The 15753-nt window shown below is 44.3% G+C and overlaps 1 protein-coding gene across 1 annotated transcript in view; it reads left to right on the top strand.

Moving 5' to 3' along the window:
- Positions 1–15753, top strand: part of LOC126355617 (testis-specific serine/threonine-protein kinase 1-like) — an 82972-nt gene that overhangs the window by 17775 nt on the left and 49444 nt on the right. The window contains exon 2 of the mRNA XM_050005979.1: positions 14313–14564. Coding sequence (XP_049861936.1) covers positions 14313–14564 — 252 coding nt within the window. The remainder of the gene's footprint in view (positions 1–14312; positions 14565–15753) is intronic.

The following is a 15753-nucleotide window of genomic DNA, read 5'->3' as shown; positions in this document are numbered from 1 at the left end:
TTATACAATCTTCTCATGAATAACAAAAGATATTGTACCGATTTTGAAAATGACTCAATAATATTAAATATCATTTATTTAGGTTCATAGGTGGCAGGAATATATAGTCGCTCGAAGTGACACCGGAGCCGTTCTCACGCTGCAGTAGCAGCAGGTGTACATGACTCATTGACAGGAGACAACTTGCGGTTTCCTTCACAGCCTCCGGCTCCAAAACTGCAGGCTGTATAGCAACGAATGTTACCGCGCATTAACTCGCGTCGTTATAGCCTGGAAATCAGTTTATTACGGACGCATAACAGCACTGCAGGTTGACTAACTCTCGGGCGAGCAGCTATTCGTTTCCTGTCTAAGCAAAGTAATTTCGGCGGTTACGCTGAGGATAAATGGCTACTACGAACGCAACCTTGTTTTAAAGCTCTTTGTGTGATTCTTCTATACATTTAAAATTTATTCATGGCCAGAGTTACAAGTTCTAATCAATTGTTTCTTTCGCCTACATGCTTCGTCGTGTGGTGAGTTGTTTTGGGAACGTTTGCACCTACGCGAATTTTCATCGTTTTATCGCGTACAGTTTCCATTTTATTTTTGGTTAAATATTTCAAGTTAGCTATGTTTAACACAGAGTGCCAGGCGAAAGAAGTGAAGCACTCTGCGGGGAAGGAGGAAATGAAATGAAATTTCACGGGTTGAGCCGGTATGCAATTCAGCAATTAAAAATTTGAGACAAATTTACAAAGAACTTGGCAGTATGAGCCATTTCATCGCTAAGACGTTGCCCCCCTTTGGCCTGTATGTATGCATTGATTTGCTTAGGAGGTTGTCATAATAGTGTCGTTTCCTCTCCTGAAGCAAGCTGACCCTACATGTTGGTCCTTGAAATCCTGAATATTGGCACTGGGTCGGAATTGACGTCCGAGCTGCTCCCAAAAGCTTTCTATTGGAGAAATATTTGAGCGTCCTTGTGACCACAGGAATACGTTAGCATCATGCAGGCACTTCAGTCAGCGATTTGCTATGTATGGACGAGCATTGTCCTGTTGAAGAATTTCACAACAATACTGTCGCATCAGAGGTAACACATGAAAATGTAGGATGTCCGTGCTTCCCAGTTACGTCACCAGTTAAAACGCATGCGTTTATGTTGTGGTGTTAACGGCAGCCTACACAAGGGGCGTTAATTCCCTAGTCCAGTTGCTGCTAGTCTCTGACTGTGGTACGTGCTGGTACAGAATGTTTCTGAGAGTCCATTCCTTGTTCTGCGATGGCAGGCATGCCGAAGTGGCCGAGCGGTTCTAGGCGGTACAGTCTGGAACAGCGCGACTGCTACAGTCGCAGGTTCGAATCCTGCCTTGGGCACGGATGTGTATCATCTCCATAGGTTAGTTAGGTTTAAGTATTTCTAAGTTCTAGGGGACTGATGACCTCAGATGTATAAGTCCCATAGTGCTCAGATCCATTTGAACCATTTTGATGGCAGGCACGTATGTGGAAAGGTTACGCAGTAGTTGGTCATAGGACGTCAGTCCTTCCTTGTATTGGTCACATGTGGTCGATCGTAAATTTGATATGAGTATGTCTGCCCTCATGTTTAGGCGCGGTCCAACATCGGACCTCTGTCACCTCCGAATGCCGTAGAAATCTGGATACTGCAGTATTCTATCAGCTGGCGAATTGGAGGTACACAATGAAGCCCCTTTCAAACGCGGTATGCTGATACCGCTAACACGTATACGCGGCATGTACGTGTCCTTCAATGAAATCACTCAAAGTCAGGTGTTATTCACGTCCATTACATGTCCTAATAGGAACACTTGTCATTCATTTACACGCCGATGGTGTAAATGTGTACGAAGTTACATTGATATACAACCATGTCGTCTAGGTGCTTTACTTTTCTGTATAGAAACAAGGGCGTAGCACTTTACTTTACTGAAGGTGAATAGGGTGAAGAGGGTTGTTGGAGAATGAGTGTCTTGAAAATGATATGGATAAAAAGTCTTGAAAAGGATTTGGAGGGAGGAAGACACCAAACTAAGTGCTTGGAAAGGGAAAAGAAAGCTGGGCAGTGCAGGGGAGAGGGAGTTCAGAGGGCGTCGTTTATGGGAAAGGAGAGGAGTGTTCTAAGAAAGCTGGAAGGATGGATAGATTTAAGAATGAATTTCATCGACAGGTAGTGGGAGGCGATTAAAGTTTTGGTGGGACCGGATTTAGGAAGTGATTAGGTGTTAATGTAGTGGTATGTGCCGGTATGGCTTAATACGCGGGTGAGGGTGGTGGTCCGTTTCAAGTTTACCGAGAGTGTGTGGCATCCGAAGATGTTCAGTGTGGGAGAAGAAAATGGGGGTTTAAATAACACACAGGACTGTGGTGGAGGGTGGTAGACGGATACTGAAAAGCGAGGCAGGGTGCACGGTTTCCGAGAATTTGGAGAGTCTAGCATAATTTTGGTGAAGTAAAACTTTAAACAGTAAATGTCGTGTGACTAGGGCCTCCCGTCGGGTAGACCATACGCCGGGTGCAAGTCGTTCGATTGAGCAAAACTTTAGGCGACGCTGACGCAGGCTTTCTAGGTGTGATGCATGGTGTAGGAGTGCGGTGTCCATGATCGGCCATTCAGTACGCAGAATGAATGTAAAAATGTTTCTTGATTACAAAAATTTACTTCAAAATGACTGCGCTCGTTACAACTGTGCCGTTTGTTGCAAATGTTAGCTCCATTCGTAAGTGTTTTATGGGTGTACTTCCACATTTGCTCTGTCTGCTGCCCGTAGTACGTCTAGCCGATAGCCAGTATCTCTCCATGTCTTTGTCAACATCTCCTCCTTCACTACCTCTGCAGCATCTCGCATTCGTGCCATAAGAGCTTACGCATAAGGAACTTGTGAACTGTGCACCTTATCCTTAAAGTATCCCCACAAAACAATCAGGAGATGTTATGTCTTTTGAACATGGTGCCCATGATGTTGAACGGTCTCTACTGATCCATTTGTCCACATACATTTCATCCAATAATGGGTGAACAAATAATTCCCAGTTCGCTGGTAAACTACCTTGTTTAAACACTGCCCTCGGTTGAAATTCCTGTAATTGAGGTGCAACGTAAAGCTACAAGATGTCCAGGTAAACTGCTGCCATAATGGTAGATTCAGTGAAAAAGAGCGATCGAATAATACTGATAAAATTCTCTCGAGCTTCCAGCCACATCAAGTGGTTTAAAATCCAAGAGCTTTAGGCCGAGTACTCTTGGGCCATTGTCTAGTGGTGACTGTCAGACAGTCATCACTTAACAATGGGCAAGGAATACTAGTCCGAAAACTCGAAGATTTTAACCCGCCTGACACGGCCAGAAGCTCGACAGACATTTTTTTCAATACACATCCCCGCGAAATCACGCGTACGCAATTCGATGGTGAGCAATGAAAACCTCGTGACTCCATATGTATCTGGAAACTCGTAATTCCAGTAACCTGTACCTCCACAATCAAAGAGAGATTTGAAATTGCATGGATTTCTCTTACCTATCAGTAAACAGGCCTCTACTACACAGTTCCTTGTGGCCGAGCCGTTCTAGGCGCTACAATCCGGAACCGCGCTGCTGCTACGGTCGCAGGATCGAATGCTGCCTCGGGCATGGATGTGTGTGATGTCCTTAGGTTACTTAGGATTAAGTAGTTCTAAGTCCAGCGGACTGATGACCTCAGATGTTAAGTCCCATAATGCTCAGAGCCATTTGAACAATTTCTTTGCCACTTTATATTATTTTGTAAGAAACCGTGTTCGCTTAAGCTGCAAAATTTAACAAAATGAAATTACGAATTTCTCAATGCCTACCATGGATGTGGTTCAATAATAGTTTTGTGCATTAATGCACACCACACATTCACTTTTGGGCTGTTACTTATCTACTGTACCACAAGATGTAGGTTCTCCGATCCCCAGAGATATGGACATTATGTCTGTTTGCTTTCCGCCAAATGTGAAAAATCACTTCATCCGAAAAACAAACTTTATTAAGGTAGTCATTGTCTGCATTGATTCGTTTCAGCTTGTTCCTAGCAAACTCAACATGTCTGGACCTATGCACGAGGTGCACTCTTTGTGCCTGGAAATGCTACTGTTTGTGTGAATTTTCACCATAGTGCTCTGAGGTATACCTGTTTCTCTGGAGACACGACTCATCCATTTTTGTGGACTGCATTAGAATGCTGTACGCGAGGTATCAACAATGCCGTCGCTCACACAACATCTACCGCTTCGTGTCTTGTCCCGAGCACTGAAAGTCTTCTTAAACTTTTCCTACCATACTTTGGTGCTTTACACGTCTGGCCTATCTCGACTATAGGTACTTCAGAGCTGTTGTTGAACTGTAATAGGCGAGAGTATTTCATGAAACATCAGAATACAATGCGCTTTCTCCTGCATAGTCGCCAGTGTGACAGCAGCACTCCTGAATTACGCTGCCTGCAACAAGAGAGAGAAAGGAAACAAATCAGACGCCCTCAGATAACATGTAGAAGTGTATTTCCATGGCCATGTGGAAGTGCGTTCTGTAAAGGGCAAAAGTCATAACAGGACATAGAGCCAGAGGTGGAGCGCCACGACTGTATAAGGCCACACTGGAGTAGTCTAAGAGCCGGTCAGCGACCCACATGTTGTGTGGACTGAAACCTCTTCCGCATTGCAGTCTACCGCGTGACGAAATCAGACCGGTCACTGGAAAACACTGACTCACTGGTGGTCATGGCAGCCGACCATTGGCTCTATTCCAGATAATTCGGCACAACACACAAACGCCGCCACCACCGCAAAGTCAGCAGATAGCAGAGCATGTACACACACATGAACCAGCCGTTAGCAATCGAACAGCTGGACAGTAATGTGACGTCGACCCTGTGCTGCTCAGAGCCATGCTGGTGACGTCGATACAGGACATGAGCCGTTGCCTGCCACCAAAGCATCTGGGCAGCAGGACTGACCCACTCCTCGCCGTCCGTAGTATGACGTGAGGGTCTAACCATCTTTGCCCCCATTTGAGTACCAACAGAAGCCCTCTACATTCTAGTTGACGGAGCGTAACACAGCAGAAGTTTTCGCAGCAACTGCTAAATCACTGCCCGCATCTCGTGGTCGTGCGGTAGCGTTCTCGCTTCCCACGCCCGGGCTCCCGGGTTCGATTCCCGGCGGAGTCAGGGATTTTCTCTGCCTCGTGACGGCCGGGTGTTGAGTGATGTCCTTAGGTTAGTCAGGTTTAAGTAGATCTAAGTTCTAGGGGACTGATGACCATAGATGTTAAGTCCCATAGTGCTCGGTGCCTTTTTTTTTTTGTTAAATCACTTCATAAAAAAGGTAACAACACAGAGTTAAACAGTTATCATCCAATTTCCTTACTAAATAAAATGTTCTTCCAAACTATTCGAAAAGGAAATGTACTCTAGAATAACACTACACTTAAGTGGAAACATAATACGTTTGTTTGATGGCCATCTTCCGCAGCAATTGTCAAAATTAATTACAAAAGTGAAGTGTAAATAACCCTAACGCAGCTCAAGAAATACTGCAGAATATCAAAAACTGCCAAGTGTATACGTGAAACGGAGTCTCTCGACATAAAGCACTGCTAGCTAGGAGGGAAAGAGCAGTAGTTTGGAGAATATGTAAAGAAACATTGCAAGTAACTTGCACTCCAACTTTATAAACAAAACGCTGTTTTTAATCTAAAACAACCAAAAAAGTACAAAGATGTGAAATCAATTTGTAGAATAACCACAGAAGACGCTTCATAAATGAAAGCGAAACACGTCTGATGTAAAATTCTCTTTAATTAAGTTGCAGTAAACTCAAGATGGAAAAACGAATAATAACAGATTAAGCGAAAACAGTTACTTAGCATATCACAGTATGGAGTCCAGAAACGTTACTCGACTGACAGTGCTAGCCATACATTCACTCATCAAATAGTACAACCTCGAATAATAATATATCACGAGTTCGTGTTTTTTGTGATCTTTCCAAGGCATTTTATTATGTAGATCATGTTAATGTCTTAGAAAAACTCATCTTTTAGGGAGCTGAAGACTTTATACACAGCGAGTTTGAATCATTCTTCACAAACAGAAGCCAAAAAGTCCTACTGAATAATTCAGATAAAGGGAAGCCCACAGGGTTCAATTTTGGGTCCACCCCTATTCCTTACATATGTGAATGACCTTCGACTTAATATACAACAGACAAAATTGATGGTCTTTGTAGACAATACCAGTGCTACAATAATTCCCATTAGAGAGAAAGCAAGAGAACAGTTGGTAAATGATATTTTCCAAACTATTATTAAGTGTTTCTCTGGAAATGGACTTTCCCTAAATTTTAGAAAAAGACACTTAATCAGTTTTGTACATGTAACATATGAGCAGGATTCAGTAAAGAGGGCGGAATCCTCCAAATATTTGGGTGCGCATATTGATGAAAGCTTGAACTGGAAGAAGCACATTACTGAGCTTCTCAAACAGTTAAGTTTAGCTACTCTTGCTCTTCATGTAATTGCTAATCTTCAAAGTAATAGTATCGGTTTCCTGACATATTTTGCGTATTTCCACTCAATAACGTCCTACAAAATAATTTTCTGGGGTAACTCATCATTTAGGAAGAAAGTATAGATTGCAGACAAGCAAGCAGTAAGAATAATATGTGGTATTCACAGACGTCATACAGTCACCTATTCAAGTAGCTAGGCATTGTAACTGCCCTGTCACAGTACATATATTCGATAATGAAACGGATCATAAATAATGCATCACAATTTGAGAAGAACAGTAATGTCCTTAATGAGATTTTCACTGTGCAGCGGAGTGTGCGCTGGTATGAAACTTCCTGGCAGATTAAAACTGTGTCCCTGACCGAGACTCGACAGTTTTAATCTGCCAGGAAGTTTCATATCAGCGCACTCTCCGCTGCAGAGTGAAAATCTCATTCTGGAAACATCCCCCAGGCTGTGGCTAAGCCATGTTTCCGCAGTCTCCTTCCTTTAAGGAGTGCTAGTTCTGCAAGGTTCGCAGGAGAGCTTCTGTAAAGTTGGAAAGGTAGGAGACGATATACTGGTAGAAGTAAAGCTGTGAAGACCGGGCATGAGTCGTGCTACGGTAGCTCAGATGGTAGAGCACTTGCCCGCGAAAGGCAAAGGTCCCGAGTTCGAGTCTCGGTTGGACACACAGTTTTAATCTGCCAGGAAGTTTCAGTAAGGTCTATGCCTACAACACCAGAGGGAAAATCAACCTCTATTACACATTGTTAAAGCTGTCAGTGGGTCAGAAAGGAGTCCAATGTGCAGCAACAAAAATGTTCGATCATTTGCTCAATAACATAAAATGTCTTAGATACAGCGAAGCAAGTTATAAATCTGATTTAAAATCATTTCTCATGGACGACTACTTCTATTAAAAATTCGTTGCTAGTAAAAAAAGAAAAAAATCGTAGCTGCGTCAATAGGATTAAAAATAAAAATGTGTTCATTTATGTTAACACTATCATGTATTCATATCTTGTAAACTGACTCGTTACACATCATTATGATAAAAAAGGATCGTTCTAAGATGCCATGCCATGCCGTCAAGGAATACCACACCGATTATTCCGTAACTGGACATTGTACACCACACGTTGAGGGTGAAGAGACGCGAAATGCGGATTCCCAGCCTCCAGATGAGCCAATTTTGCTTATTCACGATCCCATTCAAATGGCCCCATCACTAAAGCAAACCATACATATGCATACTAATTCTCATCATGCCCCGTCTCCAAACGTACAATTTGAACGTCCTAATGCAAACCGTTCAGAAGTTATGAAGATATTATTTCATATAGTTCAGTAATTGTCACCATGTGTTAACGTGTGCGTGTATGTCAAATCAGCCGGTGAGGAAAGTAGAGACTTCCTTGTGCTTTCTGGTAATGTAATGCCAACCTTGCTAAACTTCTCCAGTGAGGCTTGGCGAGGGGCATAGTTTCGAGTGAAAGCGCTCTCGTTTGTTTCTAAGCGAAATGTTGGTAGTGAGATCCACCCAATACCCCTTAAGTAAAGTCTTGACATCGGCCGCCGTTGGCTGGCATATCTGAACGATTCATAAGTTCTTCTATGGGTACGAAAGCGTTTGTCGTTCTTCCAGCTCCCCGAACCATTGGGCATCCACACCTACTCGCTTAAAAAACGGGTCCTCAGGGAAATTACCAGTGGCTGGCGTCTTGGGAAGCTGTCTTGCCCGGGATGTGATAACAATGAGTGTTCTTTCGAAAACAGTTCGGTACATTTTATGCTCTGGTTAGTGGGGGAAACACTTGTCTTCAGTTAGGAAGCTACCTCCTTAAATTCGCTACGTGTGCGGGAGTGTTTTCCATTTCGAATCGTGAAATTTTTTTTAGTGATTCTTACGATTAATGTCTGTATTTGAGTCTGCCCTTTGTTTGTATCAATATGGACCATGTGGCATCAGCACTAGTAATTCTTTAGACTCACCGCGCGTTTATTTAGAAGTAGTGCGTTATTCAATTTGAGAACGTGACGGTACTGATATTAATGATATCTCCGGTACAAACAGGCTGGTGATTTAGAGTAACGTGCCTCGGGCAGAACCTAGTTAAAGTCTACATCATCTAGGTCGAAGTTAGTCACCAGCGACTAGATCGTAATCTGGAAGTGAATTCCGTTTTTTATCACGAGATCTGAATTTTGTTCATTGTGGACTTGAGTAAGGATTTTTACGCGGTTCAACCACCAGATGTGCGAAAAGTGAAGGCACCACATTCAGAATGCCTTTTAACGAATTGGATTAATAATTTCACGCAACATGAACCCCAGTATGTGTAATGATTTTCAGACATTACTGAAATTACGGAATTTTGTAATTTAGTGGAGAAGTTTTGACTTCGACTTAAGCCCTTTTGTAGCACAACCAATCACTGCGGTGTGATTAAATGCTAGTGGAGGAAATTTTATTTCTTTCTTTTACTATTTTACGTGTGCCTATTTTGATATTAATGCAAGATTATTTTTCCTTTTTGTGTGAATTTTCAGTTGTCAGGTAATCACTTCTGAGATCATTTGCGCAGGTGTTTCCTTGTACAGGAAGTGGACAAAAATATGGACATTCCAAAAATACAACACATTACCATGGCTAATATGGTGTAGTAAAACCGGTGGAATTCAGAACAGTTTCGAGTCGTATCAGAATGGATAAATACAGGTCCTGTATGGTTTTCAAGGGAATCTTATACCATTCTTCTTGCTAAATAGTGGCAAGTTGTTGTAACGATGGTGGAGGTAGCTAGCGATCAGGCATCCTTCTCTCAGTAGCAGACCACAAAGGCTCAATAATATTGATAACTGGTAACTGTGACGGCCAGGGAGATGCGACAATTCACACCCGTTCTCATAAAACCAGAAGTGGACGATACGAGGTGTGTGAACAGGGCCCCGTCTTCTTGGAACACAGTATCACCACAGGGGAACAAACATTGTACCACCACATGGACTTGATCAATCAAAATGGTCACACAGTCCTCCGCAATGTGGACCTCCGCAATGTGGACCATGGAATAGCATTATATGGCAGCCAAAAACCATCACATAACCCACTCCATCTTACAATCTCGTGACGTAAAGTCGACCAGAGCTTAGCAACAGTGTGTAACAAGACTGATCCGGCATAATTACTTTCTTCCATTACTGCATAGTCCAGGTTTTATGACATCGGGACCACGTTTTTCCGCTGAGGGTATTTGCATCAATGATGAGTGGTGCTGGAATTGCAGTTCGCCCTGCAACGTTCAATTCGTGTAGTTTTGGTGCTGACATGGTTGGCGAGTGTTCTGCAGTGACTTTTTCAGTTGTCGTCCTCTTATTTTTTTTCTCACAAATCTCTTCAACGACCGTCTGTCACCACCACTAAACGCAATGCACATGAATGGATGCAGGTGATCAGACAGGATGCTTACGTGTCACCTGCTACCCGTATCTAGGCGTAACAGGGGTCTCATATCACTCCAACAGCACACGCCCCACACCATTACAGAGCTTCCACCAGCTTGAGCTGTCTCCTGCTGACATCCAGGGTCCATGGATTCATGAGTTTGTCTCCATACCCGTACACGTCCATCCGCTCGATACAATTTTAAACGAGACTCGTCCGACCACACAACATGTTTCCAGTCGATACAATTTGAAACGAGACTCGTCCGACCACACAACAGTTCTGTGTCGTGAAGTAATCAAAGGTACACGAATGGGCCTTCGGCTCCGAAAGCCTATATCGATGACGTTTCGTTGAATGGTTCGCACACTGACACTTGTTGCTAGCCCAGCATTGAAATCTGTACTTCTGTAACGTTGAATGGTTCTCTTCAGTCGTCGTTGGTCCCGTTTTTGCAGGATCTTATTCCGGCTGCAGTGCTGTCGGAGATTCGATGTTTTACTAGATTCGTGATATTTACGCTACACTCGTGAAATGGTCGTGCAGGAAAATCCCCACTTCATCGCTACCTCGGAGATGCTGTGTCCCATGGCGGGTGCGCCGACTATAACGCCACGTCCAAGCTCACTTAAATCTTGACAACCTGCCATTCCAGCAGCAGTAACATATCTAACAACTGCACCAGATACTTGTGTTACACAGGGTGTTACAAAAAGGTACGGCCAAACTTTCAGGAAACATTCCCCACACACAAAGAAAGAAAATATATTATGTGGACATGTGTCCGGAAACGCTTACTTTCCGTGTTAGAGCTTATTTTATAACTAATCTTCAAATCACGTTAATCGTGGAATGGAAACACACAGCAACAGGACGTACCAGCGTGACTTCAAACACTTTGTTACAGGAAATGTTCAAAATGTCCTTAGTTAGCGAGGATACATGCATCCACCCTCCGTCGCATGGAATCCCTGATGCGCTGATGCAGCCCTGGAGAATGGCGTATTGTATTACAGCCGTCCACAATACGAGCACGAAGAGTCACTACATTTGGTACCGGGGTTGCGTAGACAAGAGCTTTCAAATGCCCCCATAAATGAAAGTCAAGAGGGTTGAGGTCAGGAGAGCGTGGAGGCCATGGAATTGGTCCGCCTCTACCAATCCATCGGTCACCGAATCTGTTGCTGAGAAGCGTACGAACACTTCGACTGAAATGTGCAGGAGCTCCATCGTGCATGAACCACATGTTGTGTCGTACTTGTAAACGCACATGTTGTAGCAGCACAGGTAGAGTATCCCGCATGAAATCATGATAACGTGCTCCATTGAGCATAGGTGAAAGAACATGGGGCCCAATCAAGACATCACCAACAATGCCTGCACAAACGTTCACAGATAATCTGTGTTGATGACGTGACTGCACAATTGCGTGTGGATTCTCGTCAGCCCACACATGTTGATTGTGAAAATTAACAAATTGATCACGTTGGAATGAAGCCTCGTCCGTAAAGAGAACATTTGCACTGAAATGAGGATTGACACATTGTTGGATGAATCGTTCGCAGCAGTGTACCCGTGGAGGCCAATCAGTTGCTGATAGTGCCTGCACACGCTGTACATGGTACAGAAACAACTGGTTCTCCCGTAGCACTCTCCATGCAGTGACGTGGTCAACGTTACCTTGTACAGCAGCAACTTCTCTGACGCTAACATTAGGGTTATCGTCAACTGCACGAAGAATTTCCTCGTCCATTACAGGTGTCCTCGTCGTTCTAGGTCTTCCCTAGTCGCGAGTCATAGGCTGGAATGTTCCGTGCTCCCTAAGACGCCGATCAATTGCTTCGAACGTCTTCCTGTCGGGACACCTTCGTTCTGGAAATCTGTCTCGATACAAACGTACCGCGCCATGGCTACTGCCCCGTGCTAATCCTTGCATCAAACGGGCATCTGCCAACTCCGCATTTGTAAACATTGCACTGACTGCAAAACCACGTTCATGACAAACACTAACCTGTTGATGCTACGTACTGATGTGCTTGATGCTAGTACTGTAGAGCAATGAGTCGCATGACAACACAAGCACCGAAGTCAACATTACCATCTACATCTACATCTACATCCATACTCCGAAAGCCACCTGACGGTGTGTGGCGAAGGGTACCCTGAGTAACTCTATCGGATCTCCCTTCTATTCCAGTCTCGTATTGTTCGTGGAAAGAAGGATTGTCGGTATGCCTCTGTGTGGGCTCTAAGCTCTCTGATTTTATCCACATGGTATCTTCGCGAGATATACGTAGGAGGGAGCAATATACTGCTTGACTATGCGGTGAAGGTCTGTACTCGAAACTAACAAAAGCCCGTACCGAGCTACTGAGCGTCTCTCCTGCAGAATCTTCCACTGGTGTTTATCTATCATCTCCGTAACGCTTTCGCGATTACTAAATGATCCTGTAACGAAGCGCGCTGCTCTCCGTTGGATCTTCTCTATCTCTTCTATCAACCCTATCTGGTACAGATCCCACACTGCTGAGCAGTATTCAAGAAGTGGGAGAACAAGCGCACTGTAAACTAATTCCTTTGTTTTCGGATTGCATTTCCTTAGGATTCTTCCAATGAATCTGAGTCTGGCATCTGTTTTACCGACGATCAAATTTATATGATCATTCCATTTTATATCACTCCTAATGCGAACTCCCAGATAATTTATGGAATTAACTGCTTCCAGTTGCTGACCTGCTATTTTGAAGTTAAATGATAAGGGATCTCTCATGCTATGTATTCTCAGCACATTACACTTGTCTACATTGAGATTCAATTGTCATTCCCTGCACCATGCGTCAATTCGCTGCAGATCCTTCTGCACTTCAGTACAATTTTCCATTGTTACAACCTCTCGATATACCACAGCATCATCCGCAAAAAGCCTCAGTGAACTTCCGATGTCATCCACAAGGCCATTTATGTATATTGTGAATAGCAACGGTCCTATGACACTCCCCTGCGGCACACCTGAAATCACTCTTACTTCGGAAAACTTCTCTGCATTGAGAATGACATGCTGCGTTCTGTTATCTAGGAACTCTTCAATCCAATCACACAATTGGTCTGATAGGCCATATGCTCTTACTTTGTTCATTAATCGACTGTGGGGAACTGTATCGAACGCCTTGCGGAAGTCAAGAAACACGGCATCTACCTGTGAACCCGTGTGTATGGCCCTCTGAGTCTCGTGGACGAATAGCGCGAGCTGGATTTCACACGACCGTCTTTTTCGAAACCCATGCTGATTCTTACAGACTAGATTTCTAGTCTCCAGAAAAGTCATTATACTCGAACATAATACGTGTTCCAAAATTCTGCAACTGATCGACGTTAGAGATATAAGTCTATAGTTCTGCACATCTGTTCGACGTTCCTTCTTGATAACGGGGATGACCTGTGCCCTTTTCCAATCCTTTGGAACGCTTCGCTCTTCTAGAAGCCTACGGTACACCGGTGCAAGAAGGGGGGCAAGTTTCTTCCCGTACTCTGTGTAAAATCGAACTGGTATCCCATCAGGTCCAGCGGCCTTTTCTCTTTTGAGCGATTTTAATTGTTTCTCTATCCCTTTGTCGTCTATTTCGATATCTACCATTTTGTCATCTGTGCGACAATCTAGAGAAGGAACTACAGTGCAGTCTTCCTCTGTGAAACAGCTTTGGAAGAAGACATTTAGTATTTCGGCCTTTAGTCTGTCATCCTCTGTTTCAGTACCATTTTGGTCACAGAGTGTCTGGAAATTTTGTTTTGATCCACCTACCGCTTTGACATAAGACCAAAATTTCCTAGGATTTTCTGCCTAGTCAGTACAGTCAATTGGCGGTGAATCGAGGAAGTACAGTACATACTGTCGAAACTAAAATGAGCTGTAACATGTCCACATAACATCCTTTCTTTCTTTGTGTGTGAGGAATGTTTCCTGAAAGTTTCGCCGTACCTTTCTGTAACATCCTGTATAGGCGTTGTCGACCGCAGCGCCGTATTCTGTCTGTTTATACGTCCCTGTATTTGAATACGCATGCCTATACCATTTGCTTTGGCGATTCAGAGTAGCTCAGGAGATTTCTGCAGTTCCTGCTCTGTGGATCCGTCTCCACACGTCAACTTTGGAGTACTGTTTGAAGATAATCTGTCTTTGGACTGAAAGTGGTCTCCGATTAATGTGATTTGTACGACCGAGACTGTTCTTCTAAGTATAATTTAAAAAAAGAGGTTTTTAGAAGAAGCGGTAACCATAGCTACTTCTCGATTCACCTCTGTAGCTCTACCCTTTTGCTGCAGAGTAGTCTAGTTCGGGCATGTGCGTTTCAGCGGCGCGCCAAGTACTTCATCTTCATGCGGTTCGCGGAGCGCGGCGACCTGCTGGACTTCGTGCTGAAGAACGGCGCCGTGTCGGAGGAGCAGGCTCGCATCTGGCTGCGGCAGATGGCGCTCGCGCTGCAGTACCTGCACGAGATGGACGTGGCGCACCGTGACCTCAAGTGCGAGAACGTCCTCATCAGCTCCAACTACAACTGCAAGCTCGCCGACTTCGGCTTCGCCCGCCGCATCGTCGACGCGGAGGTAGGCCAACGGGGGGTCAGCAACTGCCGTGCGACCTTCTGAGCACCTGAGTCTACTGCCTGTCATGACGTTCAGGACTGAAACTGTATGACACCACCGTCCACAAATCCCAAAGACCCCTCCCGCTCCATCTCTGCCACTTTACTTTCATGTCGGGGACAGAGAAACACATCGCAGACTACATATAGACCTTGGGCCAAATAAAACTCGCCCGGAAAGTATTTCAGTTGCCTCAAGATAGGCAGCCTAGCGTACATCATCTGCACTTGGAGGTGGATGGAGTATGACGGGTTGCCTGTCTCAGGGTAACCGGCAAGTGTAGGGCATGTCGCTGGGAGCAGGGGCTTATTTCAAACTTTGTACACCTATTAGTAGGCCATGAAAACAACACTACGTGCAAGTAATAAGGTGCACCACTGTAGCAATTCCGAGAAAATGCCAAGAGAAGTTTATCGCGGCTATTATATAACTCGTGTATCTGTAAGTAGGTGATCTCGCGGTTCTAGGCGCTCAGTCCGGAGCCGCGCGACTGCTACGGTTGCAGGTTCGAATCCTGCCTCGGGCATGGATGTGTGTGATGTCCTTAGGTTAGTTAGGTTTAAGTAGTTCTAAGTTCTAGGGGACTGATGATTACAGATGTTAAGTCCCATAGTACTCAGAGCCTTTTGAACCATTTTTGTATTGCATGTTAGAGTTCAGGGTGTTCAAGTGATGTGCGTTCGAGCTTCGTAAGACGAGCGTGTGTGAGGCGATGGTTTGGTTCCGTCTCACACTTATTTGCTATTATATTTTTTTCGTCACTGGCCATATTATTTAATTTACACTAATGACCATTAAAATTGCTACACCAAGAAGAAATGCAGATGATAAACGGCTATTAATTGGACAAATATATTATACTAGAACTGACATGTGATTACATTTTCACGCAAGTTGGGTGCATAGATCCTGAGAAATCGGTACCCAGAACAACCGCCTCTGGCCGTAATAACGGCCTTGATACGCTTGGGCATAGAGTCAAACAGAGCTTGGATGGCGTGTACGGGTACAGCTGCCCATGCAGCTTCAACACGATACCACAGTTCATCAAAAATAGTGACTGGTGTATTGTGACGAGCCAGTTGCTCGGCCACCATTGACCAGACGTTTCCAATTGGTGAGAGATCTGGAGAATGTGCTGGATAGGCAG

The sequence above is a fragment of the Schistocerca gregaria genome, chromosome 3, assembly GCF_023897955.1.
Source record: "Schistocerca gregaria isolate iqSchGreg1 chromosome 3, iqSchGreg1.2, whole genome shotgun sequence".
Taxonomy (NCBI): Eukaryota; Metazoa; Arthropoda; class Insecta; order Orthoptera; family Acrididae; genus Schistocerca; species Schistocerca gregaria.
This window is presented reverse-complemented; position numbering and strand designations above follow the sequence as displayed.